The 22,098-nt window shown below is 37.3% G+C and overlaps 4 protein-coding genes and 1 non-coding gene across 8 annotated transcripts in view; 2 read left to right on the forward strand and 3 right to left on the reverse strand.

Moving 5' to 3' along the window:
* Positions 1-19: 19 nt before the first annotated feature.
* On the reverse strand, positions 20-8,235 carry LOC100640796 (uncharacterized). Its single transcript, XM_019996408.1, has 15 exons — positions 7,918-8,235; positions 7,397-7,616; positions 6,902-7,310; positions 6,674-6,826; positions 6,458-6,621; positions 2,991-6,413; positions 2,817-2,927; positions 2,543-2,686; positions 2,347-2,436; positions 2,118-2,273; positions 1,936-1,996; positions 715-853; positions 422-576; positions 310-366; positions 20-264 (listed from the first exon to the last, which is right to left on the reverse strand). Exons 1-15 carry the CDS (start codon positions 8,212-8,214, stop codon positions 105-107), a joined length of 5,739 nt encoding a protein of 1,912 aa, XP_019851967.1. The 5' UTR covers positions 8,215-8,235; the 3' UTR covers positions 20-104.
* A 32-nt stretch (positions 8,236-8,267) lies between these two features.
* LOC100640921 (RNA polymerase II-associated protein 3-like) lies at positions 8,268-10,965 on the reverse strand. Of its 3 annotated transcripts, none has more exons than XM_011405625.2 (11): positions 10,747-10,965; positions 10,474-10,599; positions 10,195-10,302; positions 9,997-10,124; positions 9,581-9,702; positions 9,461-9,531; positions 9,249-9,317; positions 8,959-9,192; positions 8,759-8,856; positions 8,478-8,572; positions 8,268-8,432 (listed from the first exon to the last, which is right to left on the reverse strand). In XM_011405625.2, exons 1-11 carry the CDS (start codon positions 10,891-10,893, stop codon positions 8,344-8,346), a joined length of 1,287 nt encoding a protein of 428 aa, XP_011403927.2. In that variant the 5' UTR covers positions 10,894-10,965; the 3' UTR covers positions 8,268-8,343. The 3 variants fall into 3 exon arrangements, with proteins under 3 accessions (XP_011403927.2, XP_019851969.1, XP_019851970.1); XM_019996410.1 differs by having other exon boundaries at positions 8,478-8,590; XM_019996411.1 differs by lacking the exon at positions 8,268-8,432 and having other exon boundaries at positions 8,493-8,598.
* Positions 10,966-13,341: 2,376 nt separating this feature from the next.
* On the forward strand, positions 13,342-20,969 carry LOC105312757 (early endosome antigen 1-like). The gene is made up of 41 exons (XM_019996414.1): positions 13,342-13,436; positions 13,483-13,688; positions 13,759-13,882; positions 13,931-14,017; positions 14,094-14,148; positions 14,225-14,331; positions 14,381-14,467; positions 14,531-14,589; positions 14,665-14,805; positions 14,852-14,920; positions 14,963-15,094; positions 15,176-15,238; positions 15,426-15,557; positions 15,622-15,690; positions 15,742-15,810; positions 15,861-15,929; positions 15,979-16,084; positions 16,135-16,304; positions 16,454-16,547; positions 16,600-16,653; positions 16,717-16,818; positions 17,053-17,181; positions 17,241-17,375; positions 17,433-17,543; positions 17,589-17,723; positions 17,864-17,974; positions 18,036-18,125; positions 18,222-18,344; positions 18,388-18,579; positions 18,732-18,809; positions 18,854-18,901; positions 18,951-19,019; positions 19,191-19,268; positions 19,327-19,401; positions 19,459-19,725; positions 19,830-19,919; positions 19,968-20,151; positions 20,250-20,304; positions 20,348-20,468; positions 20,527-20,625; positions 20,677-20,969. Exons 1-41 carry the CDS (start codon positions 13,383-13,385, stop codon positions 20,797-20,799), a joined length of 4,362 nt encoding a protein of 1,453 aa, XP_019851973.1. The 5' UTR covers positions 13,342-13,382; the 3' UTR covers positions 20,800-20,969.
* On the reverse strand, positions 18,617-18,689 carry Trnak-uuu (transfer RNA lysine (anticodon UUU)). The gene has a single exon. It is a non-coding gene; the product is annotated as a tRNA-Lys (tRNA).
* A 155-nt stretch (positions 20,970-21,124) lies between the features above and the next one.
* Positions 21,125-22,098, forward strand: part of LOC109581917 (uncharacterized) — an 8,108-nt gene continuing 7,134 nt past the window's right edge. The window contains exons 1-2 of one of the 2 annotated variants that reach the window (XM_019996413.1): positions 21,125-21,381; positions 21,434-21,520. In XM_019996413.1, coding sequence (XP_019851972.1) covers positions 21,163-21,381; positions 21,434-21,520 — 306 coding nt within the window. In that variant the 5' untranslated portion in view covers positions 21,125-21,162. The remainder of the gene's footprint in view (positions 21,382-21,433; positions 21,521-22,098) is intronic. The other variant, XM_019996412.1, reaches the window with a different exon arrangement.

The raw sequence follows: 22,098 nt of genomic DNA on the forward strand, positions 1-22,098 counted from the left end.
TGATTGGTTCACGCCATTATTGAAATTGAAATGATTAAATAGAATCAAAAGAATACAGTCAACCTATTTTAGAAGTACATTTATAAAAAGATGACCAACTCCATTTAACCAGGCATCAGTTGTACTGCCAATCTCTTCTTTACCTTCTCCTTTGGGCGGCCATTCTTCTTATTCTCAAACTCTTTTCCAATTATAGTCTCATTCAGTGACACTCCTGTACTCTGAAGATCATGTAGTTCAACCCCAAGGATACCATTACTGTTTCTAGTAGGACATGCAATTTCAATAAGTGATACAATACTATCTTACCTCCACATCACTCGAGCAAAGAGTAGCCTATCCTTCACTAAATCTTCAAACATTTTCCTAAATTAAGAAAACATTAATTATTGCACATAACAAAAGCACACAATTAACACACTTGGTTCTATCAGTGGGCATGCTCTCCATTGAAAGGTTAGGATTGTAGAGTTGACATTCGACTGCTTGAACTGGCAAATGAACAAACTCTGGAGCTATAGTCCTTATCCTTTCCTGATCAACCAATTCAGAATAACCAATATCAATGTAAAAAACCTGAAAATATAATTCCAAAAATAAAGGAACATTAAAACATGACACTACCATTAGTATGCAGGATATTAAAAGACATGACACTACCATTAGTATGCAGAATATTAAAAGGTGTAAATGACTGAATGATGACACACTTACCTCAATGCTAGCTCCTTGCTGATCCTTAGCAATGGCTCTGTACCAATGGTTGTCCCTCTCACTCCAAACAGCAACCAACTCACCAATAGTGGGAGGGACGAAGGACTGGGCAGCTCTCCCCTGTTCCTTATAATACTCACTACAAAATGAAATTATAAATTTATAAGGACATCAATATGTATCAGGAAATGTAATAAAAATTTGGAATGATTTTGGAGCCATTTTTTGAAAAAAACCATGGGCTATAGCCTTGGGTATTTTTCAAAATTTTGGCATTTTCTTAAAATGGCCGTAACTCGAAAAACTCAAGTCGGAATTGACTCAAACTTTCTACACAGCATAAGTACATCAATATGTATCAGAAAATGTAATAAAAATTTGGAGTGATTTTGGAGCCATTTTTTGAAAAAAACCATGGGCTATAGCCTTGGGTATTTTTCAAAATTTTGGCATTTTCTTAAAATGGCCGTAACTCGAAAAACTCAAGTCGGAATTGACTCAAACTTTCTACACAGCATAAGTACATCAATATGTATCAGAAAATGTAATAAAAATTTGGAGTGGTTTCAGAGCCATTTTTTGGAAAAAAACCATGGGCTATAGCCTTGGGTATTTTTCAGAATTTTGGCATTTTCTAAAATGGCCGTAACTCGAAAAATTTAAGTCGGAATCGACTCAAACTTTCTACACAGCATAAGGGCATCAATATGTATCAGAAAATGTAAAAAAAATTTGGAGTGATTTTTGGCCATTTTTTGGAAAAAACCATGGGCTATAGCCTTGGGTATTTTTCAAAATTTTGGCATTTTCTTAAAATGGCCGTAACTCGAAAAATTCAAGTCGGAATTGACTCAAACTTTATACATAGCATAAGGGCATCAATATGCATCAGAAAATGCAATAAAAATTTGGGGTGATTTCGGAGCCATTTTTTGAAAAAAAATCATGGGCTATAGCTTTGGGTATTTTTCAAATTTTTGGCATTTTCTTAAAATGGCCATAACTCGAAAAATTTAAGTCGGAATTGACTCAAACGTTATACACAGCATAAGGACATCAATATGTATCAGAAAATGTAATAAAAATTCGGGGTGAATTCGGAGCAATTTTTTGGGGAAAAAACCATGGGTTATATTATATAAAATTTTGCTACTTAAGAAAATGAAATTTTAAAAAGGAAATGATGTACATGTGACAGTACATTAGACAATGCATGCTTACTCCATTTCTTGTTGTAGCATCAGAAACTTTGATCTAATGTACTTGCTTTGTATTTTAGAACCTGTCGTGAAATGTATCTGAAACTAATAATATTCTTCCCTTGTTATACTTAATAATAATAATAAATAATTATAGTAATAATAATTAATAATAATAATTCAATTAATGTTAACTAGACGAACCTTTCATTAGGACTTCAGCTGGCCCCATGATGTGAACCATAAAACAATTAATTGACTGGATGGTTGTCACGACAACAATAATCATTGACCCGACAGGAGGGAGAGAAGGAACTGCTGGAGACTTGAAAGTGTCTTGCAGACATTGTTCAACCCCACCTAAAGTGTATCATATTTACTAATACTCATTACAATACATGGTATAAGTTTAAGACCATTGTAACAGCCATACCTTCATGGACATGTTGATATCTGCATCGGTCACCATCATAACATCCTTGTGGTGTATTATAGAAACGACAGACCTTATTATTAGTGCTCTCTAATTAGAATAACAAAATACAATGACACTAGTGGCATTGAATGAAGGAAAGGCTCTTCATTATACTATACTCAGTCTTACTATACCATTAATACATCAGTCTTACTGTATCCCAGAAGAGCTGATCCTACGTCTTCATCGTCAATATCAATAACATTCCTTTGACTTAGAAAATCTGTGACCATTGGATTCCAGTTATTAAAAAACTCATCATCGTCAGGACTGCTTGAGTCACGATCACTAGAAGCACCTGGAAGAAATAATATAATTATACAATCCAGAAAAATTTCAATTAAAATTATATTTTTTAACAAATTTTTTCAGTTTCTAAAAATTTGATAAAACGCCCACACACTATAGTAGTTTAAATCTATACAAACCTTCAGTAAACAGAGCTAGTCCAGCTTTAGCTAATTTCTTATTAATAAGATTCTTTTCCTCATCGTAAAGTAATACCAAATAAACAGGACCAATACAGGAACCAGCAGAAACTGAAATAAAATGATAATAATTAATAATAAGTGACAGCAATATTGATTACAATAACAGCTCACCAGCTTTATCAGTAACCACACCCAACAATAACTTATTCCGAACTAATCCATCAAAATACTGAACCACTTCATTTGACCAAGACCTAGTATTATGAACCAGAGCTGTCTCACCATTTGAAGGTGAATCAGTAACAGCAGTGATGCCACAACAAGGATCAAGTAATTGAGTATCCTCATTAGTAGAGAGTTGCACACCAGACAAAGAGCAAGGTATACATTGTACAGGAAGGGCAGCAAACCTAGCCTCAAGGACAAAGAGAGACTCTAGGCCAGTAGCAGCTTTATAGCCATAATCAACACAAAAGACATGAACAGTTACTGGAGATGAACCATCAGTAGCAATAGGATCACCATCAGTACTATTAACAGCTACTGAATCATGATGATTAATATCAGTAGCAATAGGATCCCTATCATTAACAGCTACTGATTCATCATGAGTAAGATTCCACTGAATAGACTGTATGATTCCTCTGGAGTAGCAAAGCCCCTCAGAAGTCATTGACTTTGTACAGCAAACAGACCCAACTCTTACCTGTCCTTCACTCAATACATGACAGTTGACTGGGTCAGAGTAGTGAGATAATAATGATGTTTCTAGTGATTCCAGTGACTGTGCATTATCTGAAGGCACTGCATAAAAACAAGAAGGAGATACAACTGAAGATACAACTAGTGATAGCTCATCAGCAGGACCATACTCAACAAAGGAGAATGACTCACTAACAGTGTCAATATTACCTACTGTAGCAGGAGCCTCAGTCACTGAACCATCCAAAGGAGCTACAGACATTAGATCAAGTGTGGGATTAGGTGAGTCTTGACACATAAAATCAGGAGGTGGTGAGAGTATAATATCATCACTAGAATCAGTGATACAATCATCATCAATCACAGAACACTCCATACTTAACAGCAATGCCTCAATCTCCTCAGCTTCTTTAACACCATCAGGATCATGACCAGACTCATGTATACTGGGAACAGGATTAACCTCATGCTCTATACTGGGAATGGAATCAACTTCATGTACAGATTCTGGAATGGAATCAACCTCATGTACAGACTCAGGAATGGAATCAACTTGATGTATAAACTCAGGACTGGAATCAACATTATGTACAAGCTCTGGAATAGAATCAACTTCATGTACAGACTCAGGAATGGAATCAACTTCATGTACAAACTCTGGAATGGAATCAACTTTATGTACAGACTCTGGAATGGAATCAACTTTATAAACATCAGGCTCTGGAATGGAATTAATTTCATGTACAGACTCAGGAATGGAATCAACTTCATGAACAGGCACTGGAATGGAATCAACTTCATGTACAAATTCTGGAATGGAATCAACTTTATGTACAGGCTCTGGAATGGAATCAACTTCATGTACAGACTCAGGAATGGAATCAACTTCATGTACAGACTCAGGAATAGAATCAACTTTAGGTACAGACTCAGGAATGGAATCAACTTTATGAACAGGCTCTGGAATGGAAAGAACTTTATGCACAGACTCAGGAATGGAATCAGCTTCATGTACAGACTCAGGAATAAAATCAACTTCATGTACAGGCTCTGGAATGGAATCAACTACATGTACAGACTCAGGAATGGAATCAACTTCATGTACAGACTCAGGAATAGAATCAACTTTAGGTACAGACTCAGGAATGGAATCAACTTCATGAACAGGCTCTGGAATGGAAAGAACTTTATGCACAGACTCTGGAATGGAATCAGCTTCATGTACAGACTCAGGAATAGAATCAACTTCATGTACAGGCTCTGGAATGGAATCAACTTCATGTACAGACTCAGGAATGGAATCAACTTCATGTACAAATTCTGGAATGGAATCAACTTTATGCACAGACTCTGGAATGGAATCAACTTCATGTACAGACTCTGGAATGGAATCAACTTCATGTACAGGCTCTGGAATGGAATCAACTTTATGAACAGGCTCTGGAATGGAATCAACTTTATGTACAGACTCTGGAATGGAATCAACTTTATGAACAGGCTTTATACTAGGAACAGGATGTGCTAGAATATCAGAAGAATCTGAAGGGTTTGATAACTGATCCTGATATTCATCTGCTTGATCCTGTTCTTCTGATACTTCAAGATTCTTTTCACCTGATTGAGCAGCTACTAAAGAATTCTGATTGTCTAATGCTAACTGATCATGTTCATTTGAGACATTCCGATCTTGCTGATTTGATACTAATTGTTCTTGCTCTAAGTGATTCCGTAAATCCAATACCAAATGATTTTGATCATGCGATACTAACTGATCCTGTTGATCTGATATCAAAAGATCCTGTACAACTGATTGATCTCGTTCACTTGATACTAATCGATCCCACTCATCCAATATCGATTCATCTGACACTAAATGATCCTCACTTGATTCATCCGATATCAAGTGATTCTGTTCATCATCATACTCCTGCAGCTTAATTGACGACTCTCTCTCTTCGATCTCGTTAATGACCACGGACGATGGAGGATTAACTACTCTGATTTCACCTTTCTTGATCTCAACAAGGCTACTACCCTTAGAATGACTCCCAGAAGAACAACTCAATGAAGGAGTAGCTGAGCTTGTGTTATATTCCGTACTGTGTCTTGGATCAGTCTCATTGCTTGGGCCTAAAGGAGGTACACTAGTGGAAGTAAGTGTTAGACAGTCACTAACTCCTGCAGTACTAGTAGGGACTGGGCTAGTAGTAAGTGTTGGACAGTCACTAGTAACTCCTGTAGTACTAGTAGGGACTGGGCTAGTATGAGTTTGACTCCCAGAGCAAGGAAAAGGAGTTTGAATATTAGACCAAGAAGGAGCCAGTCTCATTGGAGCTTGATTATTAGTAAGAGATGAAGCAACAGAGACTGATGGGGTTGAATCATGTGTTGTAGTATCTTGTCCATTGCTGCTGGTCAGAGACTGATGAGCAGTTACAGTGTCTGGCATATTCTTAATGTCATTAGTAGCAGTAGACTGGCCAGTCATGTTATATGATAACATATCTTTAATGAGTGACTCCAAACAAATTGTATCAGTGGTGATCCAGTGTGGTGGCAAGGTAAGCTTCATATTTTGTAGGAAGGAGAGCGACTTCTCGTTCACAAATAATTTAGTTGGTGCATAAAGTTCAGCAAAAATATGAACATCACCAGATGTAGAGCAAGAGGCTATTTGAGCCTTTAATACTTTACCAATTAAAACACGCTCCAGCCATTCCATCAATGTCAGTGAGATATCCTGGAAGGAAGCCTCTTGAAGGAAACTGCTTTGACCTTTAAAGGAACAGGTAATGGCTTGAATTGGGAGAGCAGCAAGATGAACAGGTAATGGAAGAAGTGACGAAAGAGGTAAGACTTCTTTATTTCCATAATCAACATACTGAACTGATACTACAAAGGATGATAACAATTCACTTTATACATGAACTATATACCTTTGTTTATGACATTTCCTTTGTAAGCAATATCTAACACTCTGCCTCTGTACCAAAAACTATCTGCAGAGAATCTAGCACAACAAACTTGTCCAGCCTTTAAATTAGACATGAAGTCCCTGCAGGCTACAGACTGGGTCAGCTCTTCATTCAATGCTAGCTCACTGGAAAGTGAAACAAAACTTAAACGCATCCCATAGGAGGTGAAACTTATACCTCAATGTTTCAGAGAGTAATATCAGGTCACTGCACTCAGGCTGTACAGTCAGTGATGTAAGACTGTCCATTGACACTACAACAACTCTTAAAACTGAACCAACTTCTAAAGTAAGACTGGGAATACTGTCAGCAAATACTAGGGCATCATCTCTGTAAAAGGAAATACATTCATATTGATGCCATTAATGTATTAACAAACAGACTGCAAAAAACTACTTAACAAACCTTTGTGCTAACGTGTTCTCAACAACTCTGTTCTCCATTACTGTATTCTCCATTACTGTGTTCTCCATTACTGTGTTCTCCATTACTGTGTTCTCCATTACAGTGGACTCCATTACTGTATTCTCCATTACTGTACTCTCCATTACTGTGTTCTCCATTACTGTGTTCTCCATTACTGTATTCTCCATTACTGTGTTCTCCATTACTGTGTTCTCCATTACTGTGTTCTCCATTACTGTGTTCTCCATTACTGTGTTCTCCATTACTGTGTTCTCCATTACAGTGGACTCCGTTACAGTATCTCCAAACTCTGATGCAGTACATGAAGCATCATCAAATGCCAAGAGATGGAGTGGCTCTTCATTCATAGCTAGAGTATCTAGCTTATCCTTTAAATCTTTTATTTTAACTGAAAAGTAATAATAAAATTATGTAAATCTGAGTTCTGAAAGACTGTGACAATAAAGATACAAATACAATGCACATGCTGTATACCTTCTAAAGGGCCAAGTACTTCATCATGAATCTTCATCACTGATGTCTCTTGGAACGTTATCTCTCTGAAACTATCCCCTAGTGACTGATACGAGCTCCCATCTAACAGGGTCAGGGCATCAATTAGAGTATCTTCAAGATCCTGCGAAGCTGTTGAATATTGCTGATGAGTCATGTTAGAGCACTTGTTTTCTAACAGTTGGAATGCTGAACTTGTAGACTATTAAAAGAAGAAATATACTAATGCATACTAGTATATGATGCTGCAGAAGAATACTATAGAAAGGTGCATGTGAATATATTACACATCAGGGAGTGCATGTACATGTACATGTGTACAATATGTTAACATAAAGGAACATGTCATGTACACATGTACAAGAACATATCCCAGGGCATGCACTATAAAATGCATAAATCATAAATCCCATGTGACCCAGGCTCATTAGTGTAGTTTTGAAATACGACTGTGGTTCAATTATCAGATTAAAAATTCATCCCACTTTCATTAATCAACTCACAGCTGTTGCTTTTTGGATGACGTCTTCAAAAACTTTCTTTTTCTCAGTTACAATGGTCCCAGTTCTATTGGAAACGTCTCTCATTCCTTCTACAAGAGTCTCTGTCTTCTTGACTAGTCCTGCTACTGCTGTCTCAAGGCCACCCGCCACCTCTTCAATCACACTACCATAGACATCCTCTAACTGATCTAAGTAACCCAACTGCTCCTCCAGGCGACCACGCACATCTTGTACTCTGTTTAGTTTCTCTGTGAGTCTTCCTCGAGCTACTTTCCTAGCTTTACTGGTCTTGGACATGATGCTGATGAAAACACGTGTTCAATAACTTTAATTAATAATGTAGGTGTGGGTACATTTTCATTGAATTTTCTTTTGAGAGTTTTAAAATTACATAATTTATTATGATCATTTACTGTATCAGATAATTTAAAGTGATAAGGTGTAATGCGATGCCAGTTCAGAAACTTTTTTTCTATCACAGAGATTTGAGAGTCCATCAAAAATATTCTTGAGTTCTTCAATAAAAAATAAATAAATAAAAAATAAAATATCAGTATTACTTAGTTTATCTTTGCTGCTGAGGAAGAGAATTGCAACAGAGAATCTCTCAACTTTTCTCATCCATTCTAACTCATCAAAGCAAGAAATACTCCTCCTACAGGAATACAAGACACTAAACAGCTCCAGTAAGAAGAAACAATAATGTTAACAACAAGATCCTGCAATAGTACATGTACATACAGATTACAGTATGTTCCTCAAACTAAAGGAGCATGATGAGGTAAAGCATTTATACACCAAGCATTAGCTATACCAGATACTGTACAGCACAGGCTCTTACTGAATATATTCTTTGTCTAGTATATCTATGATGTCAGAGAATGTCTCATTTTCCAGTGATTGTTTCAGTACCACTGGATACTGCGAGGGCAGTATAGCCTAATAAAGAGATCATAAAGCAACTCAAAATGACTTAAAATCATGATGGAGTCCAATCACAGAGTTCTAGGTGTAGGTATTACGACACTAGTGGTATATAACCTTGAAATATTGAGCTAATTTTGAGGGATCAGATCTTCTTAACGTCTTCCATTGGCACTGGAACTGAATAGAACTAGTAGGAGCTTCATATAACATGCTCTCTGTCAGTTCTATTGTATTAGTCTCTTCAACTCTTCTTTCTTCTTCCTCTTCATGAGCTGCTGCATCACTAACAGGCTCTGAAGTGACAGCTGTGGTGCTAATGTCTTCAATGTGTATTCTAACCAATGGCTCCTGTTGATTGATGAAGGTTGATGAAGGATGGAGAGAGAGGGGAAAGAGGAGATTACTTTTGATCTTAAATGTGGCGGTCTTTTAACAGGATGAACATACTTCCTGTCATCACTTGTACCTTTGAGCTAAGAAATAATAAGAACACATTTCATTAAAGATATTTAAATAAAATAATGTGATTGAAGCTACACTTACAAGTAGGTGGAGATGCAATAAAATATTATTTATAATTATATAAGAGTATTGTAACATGTACATGTATACTAGCCTTCTCTAATCTCTCCAGTTCAGCTTTGGCATGTTTATTAGTAGGCTCCAGCTGTAACACCATTTTAATATCTAAACGATACAGAATGACATAGAGAGAGAGACAGTGCTAATCCTTTACCTTCAGTAGCTGATTCGTATTTCTTCAGTTTAGTTTTAGCAGCTGCCCGTCTCATCCAAGCCTTAACATACTTATCATCCAAAGATATCGACACATCGCAATCCTTCTCAGCAGCAGCATACCTAGTAGCAGAAGCAACTTTTAAAAATTTGAGAAAAATCCAATTTTGATTGGAATCGCCTCAAACTTTCTACACAACATAAGTACATATATGCATCAGAAAACATTATTAAAATGGAGAATTCTCTCCTTTTCATTTTTGACAAAATTTAACCAAAGCCCCTGTACTATAGTACAGGGACTTTAACCCAATTTTGGAGCAACTTGAAACATTCGTATAAAATCAAAATCTTGACCAAATCGGCTCAAAATTTCTACAAAACATAATCCTTTTTGCTACTTTATGTGTATCTCACCTGTCCAGTTTCAGTAAAGCCATTGCTCTGTTTGCAGGGAGTACTGCTGATAAAGGATCAAGATTGATAGCAGCTGTATATCGCTCAATGGCCGCCTCATATTTACCATCCTTAAATAACTGGTTACCCTAATAATAATAATAATAATAATAATAATAATAATAATGATGATGATGATGATAATAATGTTCTACATACTCGCTCCTTTTCTAGTACAGCAGTCTCTCTTCGTGAATTCTCTTCATTCTCTTCATTTTCTTCTTCTCCTTCGCTGCTCCTGCTGTCACTGTCTTCACAAGCTTCATCCTAATAACAACAAAATTTTAGCAAATCTCATTAATTTTGAAAATAAAATCTGCAAGAGTCAAGTACCAAATGACTAAAAAGTTTCCAAAATTTTAAGACAGACACATAAATATTAGTGATTATTGTGTCAATACTTAAACAATAATTTATGAATGACAATGTTCCACTCACTACATCAAATTTACTCCATGCATCATAATCAAACGATTTTATCTTCTCCTTTTTCTTGGCAGCTGGTTCAGGCTTCTTCTTATGTGGTGCATCGCCACTTGATTTCCCGCGAATTGGAGGCAATGTCTGTCAATAAGAACTAGTTACAAGACAATTAAATATTTAAAATTCAACCTTTAAATCACAGATATTGCCCAGGGACAAAAATTAATAATTATATAATTTATATTAAATTAAAACAATAATTTATGATTATTTAGAACAATGATCAACCTTCTTTAAAATTGGTTTCTGCTTCTTAAGTAACTCATCTCTTTTCTTGATTTCTTCTTCCCAGGAGTCCAGGCTCTGAAGCATGTCCCTCATATCTTCATTATTTCTCTTCAGTTGCATTTGAAGCAAAGTAGGATCAACAGCCATATTTAATTACTGAAACCCCTCCTCTAGCCCCACCCACTTCAGATTATCCTTAATCAATGCATAATTAAGCAGTACCTTAAACTAGCAATGCAAGTTTCTACACTGTAGTATCAATACTGCCACAATTCCTCGAGCTATCGCAAATAAAACTATTCAAATTAGTTTAACTAGAAACAAACAAGTGAAAGAACACAAAACCTCAAGTTATGAGTGTATGCATCAAATCATGTATGTCCATGGGCTCCTATAGGTACTGACTCCTAATCAATGATACTTGAGGATCATGAAGGTAACTTGGAAGCATCCTCTTATTGTGCTATTCTCGTCATGAAACCACCACCTTGTTCTAACGTTGAAGTCAGTCGGCAAGCTATCATTTAATAAGAAACTCAGACGAGCCTTTTCAGTAGCACCAGCCACCATTGGACAAGGAGCACCTGCAGAGCATATCAACCCACCATTAAGGAGAGGGAAATTCTCTGTATTAAACCCTGTAGTGGCATTAACAGTGATCGTAAGGTTGGTGTAGTTGAGCAGAGGTGTAAAGACGACATATAGAGACTCATTTTGGTTCTTTTTAGCCCAACAAATGCGAGAACTATTTGGACAGTCTTCCATGGAGACCGAGGTGACACTGATTCCATCACTGCCACAATCAGACCAACTCCAGGCAAGAGATATAGAACAGATTAATATCAGTAGAGACACGGAGAGAAAGTTAAACAGAGAAGCCTTCTCCTGCTGACTTTCCATCTCTCAATTTCACAAAGGGGGAGGCAGTTTAAGGTTACACGTGGTTAGTAGGTGTGGCAGTTCAGGTAGTTCCTCATTAATTATGCATGCATGTGTGCAGACAGACAGACAGACAGCAATAATCAACACTCATTAAGTTATTAATAGTTATCAAGTTATTAATATTCATAGCCTTAGAGGTCACCTTTTGTCACGTGATGATTGCCCAATCCATGTCTAGTTGCTAGTAACATTTTGACGTCAGGCGGGATCACAGAGAGAGAGAGAAGAAGCACGAGGCAGCCATTGTCTCTCTCCTCAGGTTTTGCCCTCTCTCTTTCTATGACTCTTTCTTTCTCTCAGTAGGTTTGCTGGAGTGTGCAGTACTAACTGTTGGAGAGAGAGACTGAGAGGTTACTGTGTCCTGTGTATGTACAAGCTTGTAACTTTTTTTATGTAGGGAGGAGCCATGACTTGTAGTCTGGAGTACAGGACAATTAATGAGATAAGTTAATACACACACACACACACAGTGTTCCTGTATATGAGTGTGTGATGAATAATGGAGGGAATAGTTTATCTAAGTGTCAGTTGGTAAAGACAATGAGCAAAGCAAGAGTGAGAAATACATGTAATGGGGAAAAACGAGTGGTTTTGCTCTTTGCCTTTCCACTGGCATTTTGGTAACATTCTCACTTTATTCTTTCACACATTCTCATGTTATTTATTATTATTTCATGCATGGGGTTATTCTTTTATACTATTATTATTATTTTATTTGTTAATAATGACAGTTAAATGTATGTCTTTTGTTTTTAGGTTACTTGTAATCAACGGATCAAGGACAAATCTCTATTGGTTAATAATATCCATACACTATCATGTACATCCTTATCTAACATGTATTCTATTTTTTAAGATTGGTCAAGCTAGCAAGTCTTCGGCAGCATCAAATTCAAGCCTTCAGTGTATGGTAACAATGTATCTATTGCATGCTAGTACCTTGATTACAGTGCTAATAATAAAGGGCTCATTGTATACTGTTATCCACCCCAGTACATGTAATAAAGCACTGTCCCATTGATCTTTACTTATTCTATTGTTTAAACAGTTTTCTGTTTTTATCTTTACAGGACGATGTTCTCTGGATCTGGACTCAGGATCAAGCCTAAAGTTGGTTGAGTGTGAGGTAGAGTGAGAGTTAATAATGTATAATTGTGCATGTACAATATAACCCACATGTTCCACCCCTCTCTCCCACCCCCCACTTTAGTAGGCCTGACTGTTCTGGATCTGGATCTGGAGTCAGGATCAAGCCTAAAGTTGGTTGAGTGTGAGGTAGAGTGAGAGTCAATAATGTATATTCTGTACATTACCTAATCCACATGTTCCACCCTTCTCTCCCACCCCCTCCCTTAGCTAAGCTCCTGCTCCTGTCCCTGGACCGGCCCTGGATGGTAAGGATTGATTGCATGTTCTCTGTTATTACATGTAATGGGGTGGATAACAGTATACAATGAGCCTATGGTTTAAAATTTAATTTTAATTTAAGTAGAATTGTATTTTAAATTTGAATTTTTTTTTGAAATGACACATTTTAAAATTAAAATAAGTGGGTGGGGCAGTGGAGCTATAACCACACCCCTCTAAGTAGGCGTGTACGTGTATTTAATATTCAGTATACTAGTCCGCTAATTCTCCGTATACTATAATGGGCGGGGGCATGTGTATTTTTTAGGGTGTGGCTGAGAGTGAAAATGGCAGCAATGCTAAGAAATTTAAACCGAAGGAGAAAGAAGGAGGAACAGAAGGTTAGGGAGATGCAATGCTCCTGGAACTATTCCTACCTTTTATTAGGCTCCTTCACCCAGTGATCCTCCTCTGCCAGCTGATTCTGAGGGTTTCATCTGTCCCATTTGTATGGAGGGCCTAAGGTCAGCCGAGGCCCTCCAGGTTCACTGGGACGCTGCTCATTCAGAGAACAACAAGAAGACAAAAGAGGAAGAGAAGAAGTTTGAAGCTACACTAGATGGAGCAAGTGCCAGCACACCACCTGTTAAAAAGTATTTGTTGACTGTTGTTGATTGTTGTTGTTGTTGATTGTTATTATTGACTTGTTGTTCTAACTTTTAGAGATCAGTTTCCTAAAAGAGCTCAAACTGGTACTCAGTATATTCCAGAGTTGCCTAGCGAAGGATCTGATGGAGAATTGGACACTTACCGGACAATGGCCCAAGAAATGATCGTATTAATTAATGTACATTGTAGAGGGGCGGGGCTACACTAATTATGATGTTACTTGTAGGAGGAGAGGTCTGTTACTGGTTCCTTGAGATCTCAAGTTAGTCGCTTGGAAGATATCGTTCATAAAAGTGATGACCAAATTAGAGAAGTATGGCTAATCACTTATTATCTTTATATTATTAACATACACCCCGCCCCCCTCTCTCCCTCTTTCTCACTAACAGGAGCTTGTGGTTATGAAGCAAATGTTTGAACAGTCGGAGGAAAGTCGTGCCACTAGTAAGTGATAGCGTTTGTATATTATTAGTATACTATCAGTATATTATAACTGTACATTATTGGTGTATTATAATAGTGTCTGTTGAAATTGCTCGTCTATCAAGCCAGAACACTCATTTATTGAAAGAGTCAGAGACCCTTAGCAGTAACATGGAGAAGGTGTCACAGAAAGCAGGCACCATTGTATGTTACTGTGACTTCTCTTAGTATCTATTGCTGCTGTACTCTGTAGGCTATGACCAATGCTAACTTGCAGAGTAAACTGGATGAGGCTCAGTCTAAAATACAGTCACTTCAACAAGAAATGATAAAGCTACAGGTAACATTGATACTACCAGAATAGCCTCAATATAACATGAGGACATTGATGAACTTGTTTTAGGAGAAGTCTGGTGAGCAAGAAGTTAGGAATGAAAGACTAGCAGTCCAGCTCCAGCAAAGGTATACTGTACTGTCAACTTCTTGTTATCATTCTTACCCTCTTCCTCCCTCCCCCCTCCCTCTCTCTCTCTCCAGACCGGAAGCTGATGATGTGAAAGCAATGCAGAGTCAGTTATCATCACTTCACATTGTAATGGAACAGAACTCATCTGAACATGAACTAACAGTTCATAAATTGAATGAAGAAATAAATAAATTGAAAAATGACAAAGAAAGGCAAATATAAGGATTAACGTTTGTGTGCTAATATCTTCAAATGTAGACTGGAGGAAGATTTGAAGAAAATGACAGACCATATTCAAACTGCTCCTCAGGTTCAAGACATGACAAAGTGAGAGAGAGAGGATCATGCCTACTGTCTACACTCCTTTAGGTTAGAGCTACAGCTGAGTTCATTAACTAGCGAATTAGAGAGAGTTAAAAATGAAAAGGAGTCACTCACTAACCAGCTGGAGTCATTGCAAGAGAAGCTTAGTCAGTACATTAGCCCAGAGACCCTCCAGAGGTACATGTACATGTACAGTACATATTGAAGTGTTGCATGTGACATATGATTATCATGTACTTGTACTGACAACTGTTTCAGGTATAAGAAAGATGTGGAAAGGTTAGAATCTGAACTGAATGAGAAGAAGATGAGCCTACAGAGGTACATGTGTGTGTCTACCTTTACTTGTATTACCCACTGTATGTTCTGTACTGTCACTAATACCCACTGTATGTTCTGTACTGTCACTAATACCCACTGTATGTTCTGTACTGTCACTAATACCCACTGTATGTTCTGTACTGTCACTAATACCCACTGTATGTTCTGTACTGTCATTGTACTATAGTCGTGATGAGCAGTTGAGTCAGTTACAGTCTGATCTCAAAATGGCTCCAAGAAGAGAGAGAGTGAGTGAGTTAGAGACAGAACTAAAGGAAAGCAAAGATGAAGGAAAGAAAGTTATTGAAGAACTAAGAAAGTTAGCATCATAACGATAATAATAATAATAATAGTAATATTGTTATTATTGTTTTGTTGTGCAGCCTTGAATTGAGACACCAGGATGTTATGAATCAGTTATCTCAAATGCCAACCACACAAAAACTTGAAAGGTAATGGGATAAATTTATTATTATTATTATTATTATTATTGTGTTTTTTAGTTGTGAAATGAAGATTAGGGAACTGGAGCTTGAACTGGCAGGAGCTCCACGCCAAGAGAGAGTGACCAGGTGAGAAGTATTTATAGAATAGAGATTACGTAATGTTGTTCTATTTATAGACTAGAGGAAGATTTAAAGCAAGCACAGGAACAGCTCAATACTTTACCTAAACAGCAGCAGCTGGACAGGTACTATATAATGGCGGGCAGAGTGTGGTTACTTATTCATCATTAATAGTCTCCAGGCAGCCATTGCTACTCTGCAGTCGTCGTTGGAGCAATCAAACCAACAGATTAAGGAAAAGGAGAGTCTAATCTTAACACTACAAGAACAGCTTAGAAAAGTATGCAATTATTTTATCATTATTTTATGCATTGTATTCCTTTATTTCAGTCTCAGTCGGATGTATCAGATAGGGAGGTGTCATTGGTTGCTTTACAGAAAGAGCTGGAAGCCTCTCAGAGCAGCTGCAGCTCAAAGGAGCAAGACCTTACAGTTGCTCAGAAAGAAGCGAGAGACTTAAAACGACAGATCACTTCACTTGAGGAGCGACTCCAATCAAAGTACAACACTTCACACACAAACTTTAATGAGATATACTGGCAGACCCTCCGGTCCATTGCATAAAATGAACTGACTTCATTTTTATTACATTTTCTAATACATGTGCATGTACATGTGCATGTGCATGCTAAATATGTTGTCCTTATAGTGTCATTGAGATTAATGAGTTGAAGCATAAAAATGAAGAGGAGACCAAGAGAGTGTCATTATTGCAGACTGAAAGGACAGAACTGATTGGAAAGGTTTCGTTCATTAAGTGAAATGTTTATTTATTTATTTATTTATTAATTTTAGATTGAGGAAGGAGAAGGAGTGAGCACAGCCATTAGTCAATTGGAACAAGAAAAGGTACCAATGATTATTATCATCATAATTTATTATTATTATTATTATGGTTTGTTTGTTTGTTAGAAATCAATTGAGGTCAAGTTGGAATCAGTTCTGAAAGCAGCATCAGATAAAGAATCCGATCTTCACTTGAAACTTGAAGAAATTAACAAATCAAAAACACAGGTAATGTCAGGTATACATAGAACATGTATATGTTATCAGAAACAATTATAAAAATGGAAAATTCTCTACTTTTCATTTTTGGCAAAATTTGGCCAAACCCCCTGTACTTTAGTACAGGTACTTTGACCCGATTTTGGAGCAACTTAAAAATTAGTAAAAAGATTTGATTGGAATCAGTTTAAACTTTCTAAACAGCATAAGTACATGTACATGTATCACTTAATTTTGCTTTAGGTATTAGAAGAGCTTGAGGACGGCAGACGTCAGTTGAAGGAGCTTGAGTCTCAGCTGCAGAAGAAAGAAGTTGCTCTAGCTTCAAGTCAAGGGAAAGTGGATCTGCTATCTACAGAACTCAAAACTAAAGTTAGTCACAATTGCCAGATATTCCAATGAGCAATCATTGATCCAACACTTTGCTTTAGGAATCAGCACTGACTGAGCTTCAGAGAGTCACAACTCAGGAACAAACGAAATCTCAAGAACTTTTGACAAGAGAGAAGGCCAAGACTGAAAGCCTGACTTCAGATCTTGAAGAAGTCAAAAATAAATTCAGTGAAGTAAGAGCTATTACTTATCAACGTAATGACACTAATTAATTAATCAATTAATTATAGTTTAAAAAGACTGCATCTGAAGATGAAGCCACTTTAAAGAAGCAGCTGCAAACTTTACAAGATCAAGCTCAAAAGCAGCTAACGGAAATATCCTCGCAGCTTCAGCAAAAAGTGAACTTTATTTCTTATTCTGTATGTCTATCAATTTGTCTGTAGACGTCAGCTTTACAAAGTCTTGAGGACTCAAGTCGCGAGGAAAAACTACGTCTAGAGAGTGAATTAGGTCTTCTTCAGCAGAACACAGCAACACAAAAAGAAGAACTTACGTCGCTACAAAAATCACTCGAGGAGGTACTGAAGTATTGCATGTACACTGCATGGGGCTTGGAGTCAGCCATTTTGATTTTGTTTGTCATTTTAATTGTTCGTTTACTTTTTCTTTTATAATTTTGACTTCTCTCCCTCTCTTTCACCTCTTGTGGTAATTAAAGGCTCGGGATCAGTTGGTTTCAAGTGATGCTTCGTGGAGAACTGATTTAGACAGTGAGAGGACAAAATATCGAAAAGAAGAAGAGACTCTGAAGGCGCAACTAAACAATAAAGTGAGTTGTTGTTGTTATTATTATTATTATTATTATTGTTATTATTATTTTGTGTCATTAGGAGTCTGAGTTGACTTCAGTTCAAGATGAGAGAGATAAGTTAAGAGTATCACTGGAGAAATGTGAACGGAATCTTGACACAAGTCAAACTGTATGGATTTTTATTTAAATATCTGCACATCATAATCCTCTTTCTTTTTTCCTCTCTCCCTCTCTCTTTCTTTCTCTCTCTCTCTCTCCCCTGCAGTCTCTGAAAGAGCATCAGTTGAAAGTACAGGAGCTAGAGGCTGCCATTTCAAGACATGAAGAGCAACAGAAGCAGCTGGAGAATAATGGCAAATCCTTAGAGTCGGAACTGTTACAGTTACAAGTATTCAATGAGAATCATAATCAATATATTAGTGCAAGGCTAGGCTTCATATAAAGAACTTGAAGATAAATTGAGTTTACAAGAGGCTACAGCAACAAACCAACTTCTGGAGGCTGAAGCAAAACTGGAAAGGAAGAAATCTGATCATGAAGAGCTTCAGAAGAGTGCAAAGACAGTCCAGGATGAACTGGAGGCCACAAAAAAAGAACTGGAAGTCAAAAAACAGAAAATTGAAGTAAGCACTGATGAAAAAAAAAGAAAAAAAAGTTAAGCGCCCAGTAAGGGACTCGAACCCGTGACCCTCAGGTTAAAAGCCTGATGCTCTACCGACTGAGCTAACTGGGCTGGCTTGGTTGTAGGTTAGTTGATTTATTCTTTATACTGCAGGCACAAGGTAACGAGCATTCTCAAACCTTGAAACAGTTGGAAATAAAAGTTGACAATGAAACCAAGCTACATTCAGAAGTAAGTCACTCCCTCAATTTGATAAGTTCCATTCTTTCAAAAAGATAAACGAGCTCCAAGGTCTGATGGCACAAAAAGACACTCAAATAGAGGTACAGTGATAGATGCTTAGTATTAATTTTATACAAGTTTGTCAATTAGGATTATGAATCATCTGTAACTTCACTAAAAGAAGAAGTGGCTTCACTCAATACCTATTTTCAACAAAAAGTAATGATATTGTCTATATCTTTATACTCCCTCTTTCTCCCTCCCTCTCTCCCTCTCTCTCTCTCTCTCTTTCTCCCTCTCTCTCTCCCTCTCTCTCTCCCTCTCTCTCTCCCTCTCTCTCTCCCTCTCTCTCTCCCTCTCTCTCTCTCCCTCCCTCTCTCTTGTTTCTAGTCTGAATATGCTAACTCGGTTGAAGCTGAGCTAAAGTCGAAGAAAGAGAAAGTTGAAGAACTTGAAACTGAACTGGCTGTAAGCAGCTGCTAGCCATTAGATAATAATTAATATTAATTTAACGTATTTTGTGTAGCAACTCTTGAATGAGTTGGAGTCAAAGACTCAAAAATATGAAGAACAGCTCAAAGAATTGAGAGATACAGTTAAAGCAAGTTTAAATACATTAATTATATTATTATTATTATTATTCATTTTTGATGGATAGCATCACGAGGATAAAGAGAAAGCACTAGAAAATGAATTGGAAGGAGCCAGAACAGACTTTAAACATCTCAACTCTCAACTTGACCAATCTGAGAAGACAATCCAAGAACTGACGAGAACAATCAGTGAAAGAGATTCAGCCATTGAGTCTGGCAGACTGGAGCTAGAGCAGCTGGGTAAGGATAGGCTCAACGAAAAGACGTCAATGGAGACTGAAATAAACTCACTACAAGTCCAGCTGGAACAGGCAAAGAGTGAGACGGCCCAGGTATTAGAATAATGGAAGATATAGTTATGTGAAAATGGAGAGACTTTTGTGTGTGAGCGACCTTGTTTGTTTGTTTGTTTGTTTGTTTGTTTGTTTATTTGTAGGTTAATTTTGAATTGTCTCAGTTGAAATCAAATTATGAGAATCTAAAAGCAAAATTAGAGAAAGAGACAGCCGATTTTAAAGCCGACCTGGTACATATACACGTACATGTGTATTGTTAACTGTTGCTGTATTGATAGGGTTCTGCCCATTCCCGTATTGAAGTACTTGATAAAGAGAACAGTGAACTGAAGACGCAGCACGAGCGTGAGGTGAAGACCCTCAGTGGTAACCTTGGCACCCTCCGGTTTGAAATGGAAACCATGAAACAAAGAGTGAGAGACCTTGATGAGAATAACTCCATACAACACAAAAGGATCAATGGTAATAGACTATTAATGGTATTAGTGATTAATGGTTCTATTACAATTACATGTACACGTTTAATGATCGGATAAATATTATAAATTTTTGTTTTACAGAATTAACACAGCTTAACAATTCTCTTGAAGACAAGAACAGGTCCTTGTTAGAAAAGTGAGTTTATAAAGAGAGACAATCCTTCATTAATTGGTGGCAGGTTAGTATCAGAAGAGGAAGTGAGAACTAGATCCAGTACTCAAATATCGGACCTTCAGCACCGAGAGAGGGAACTACACTCTGCTCTCCAGCAGCTGGGAAGAGAGAATGAAAAAATGCAGGTATTATGAGCTAAAGAAAGGAGTAGGTCAAAGTTATTTATTTTTTGTTATTTTCTAGATTGTTCAAAGGCGCCAGAAGCAGAGACAGTGGGAGAAAGATGAGGATGTTGTGAGTTGTCATGCGTGTCAAGTTAAATTCTCAGTTAGCGTTAGAAAGGTATCCACACAGTTATTCCAGTATTATATAAACCTTTTCCATTTCCTCTAGCATCACTGCCGCCACTGTGGTCAAATATTCTGTCAAAAGTGTACCTCACAGTCCGTCATGCTCCCAGCATCAAAGAAGCCACAACGAGTCTGCAACCATTGCTACAAGGAGCTTAATAAATGATACCAGTAGACTAGGATTCATCTAGCGTTATATTGAGCCAAAACATGCACATGTATGCACTATATTATGTTCTTATACAACAACCCTGATTTTGCTAATTTTTAGACCAATTAAACCCAATTTTTGCTAATTTCCTTACCTGTTCTATCATGCAGGGAAAAGCACAGAAACTTTATTATAAATCACTGTCAGCAAGTACATGTACATGCATTTTATTAGCAAATAGATGCTGCTGGTACTTTTATTTGCAAATCATTTTAAAGCTAACTAAAGCTGGCCCCAGCTCATAATAGGCGTGGCTGGTCATTTGTGGAATCACTGGAATGTGCAAAGTCAGAGATTTACAAAAGATTGACTGAGAAAATGGAGTTTGTTTCTTCAAGGAAGCCTTTTCATTGGGAGGGAGGGGCAGGCGGTCAAGTAGGACGAGACTATGAAATAATAGGAGATCCGAGGCCAGGGAACAACATGTCTGCTTCTTCTAGTGCTTCAGGATCTACGAGAGTGGAATGGCCGCTCTTCCCCACACCCACCATATCTTTATTGCAAGTTAGCGGCTATGAGGTCTACAATGGTACACCAGTAAGTGTACTCTCTCTGTATATATCTTTATCACTCTCCCTCTCTCTTCCAGTATTACAGTATAGTGGTCTGTATGACGGGTGGGTTTAGATGGTCTGTTCTTAAAAGCTATGACGAGTTAGCTTATCTTAACAAGCAGGTACATATAATGATGATGATGTGTTTGTTAAAAGTGTTTGTATACTCCCACTACTCCTGGCTATAGTCTTATGATACAGTGTCAGTTTAATCAGCAGTTTATAGTCAATGTACATGTGCTGTATGCAACGTGTGATATTTGATAAGGTTATTGTTCTTAGAGAAAGAAGAGTGGTAGTTGGAGAGCTTTGGCCTTCTTTTTACACTATGATTTGCAATACTAGACTGAAGTATTGAATCTTGATTATATATAGCACTAATTCTTCCAATTACTACTCGTGTTAATTTTGTGTTTAAGTTGGGACAGGTGGCCATATTTTTATAGGATTATCTTTTATTTAGTGGCCCCACCTTATCAGTACAGTAAATCCATTCTATGTTTTTGATTAGTGTATCTCTTAAAATATTATAGTTTTTATAGACCCACTCTACATGAACTGCATTTACAAATAATACAATGAATATATACACGTACTTGTAGCTGGTATATTAATTCTCTCCATCTCCCTCTCCTCCCTCTCTCTCCCTCTCCTCCCTCTCTCTCCCTCTCATCCCTCTCTCTCCCTCTCCTCCCTCTCT

This window comes from Amphimedon queenslandica, unplaced genomic scaffold, assembly GCF_000090795.2.
Source record: "Amphimedon queenslandica unplaced genomic scaffold, v1.1 AMPQUscaffold_13411, whole genome shotgun sequence".
NCBI lineage: Eukaryota > Metazoa > Porifera > Demospongiae > Haplosclerida > Niphatidae > Amphimedon > Amphimedon queenslandica.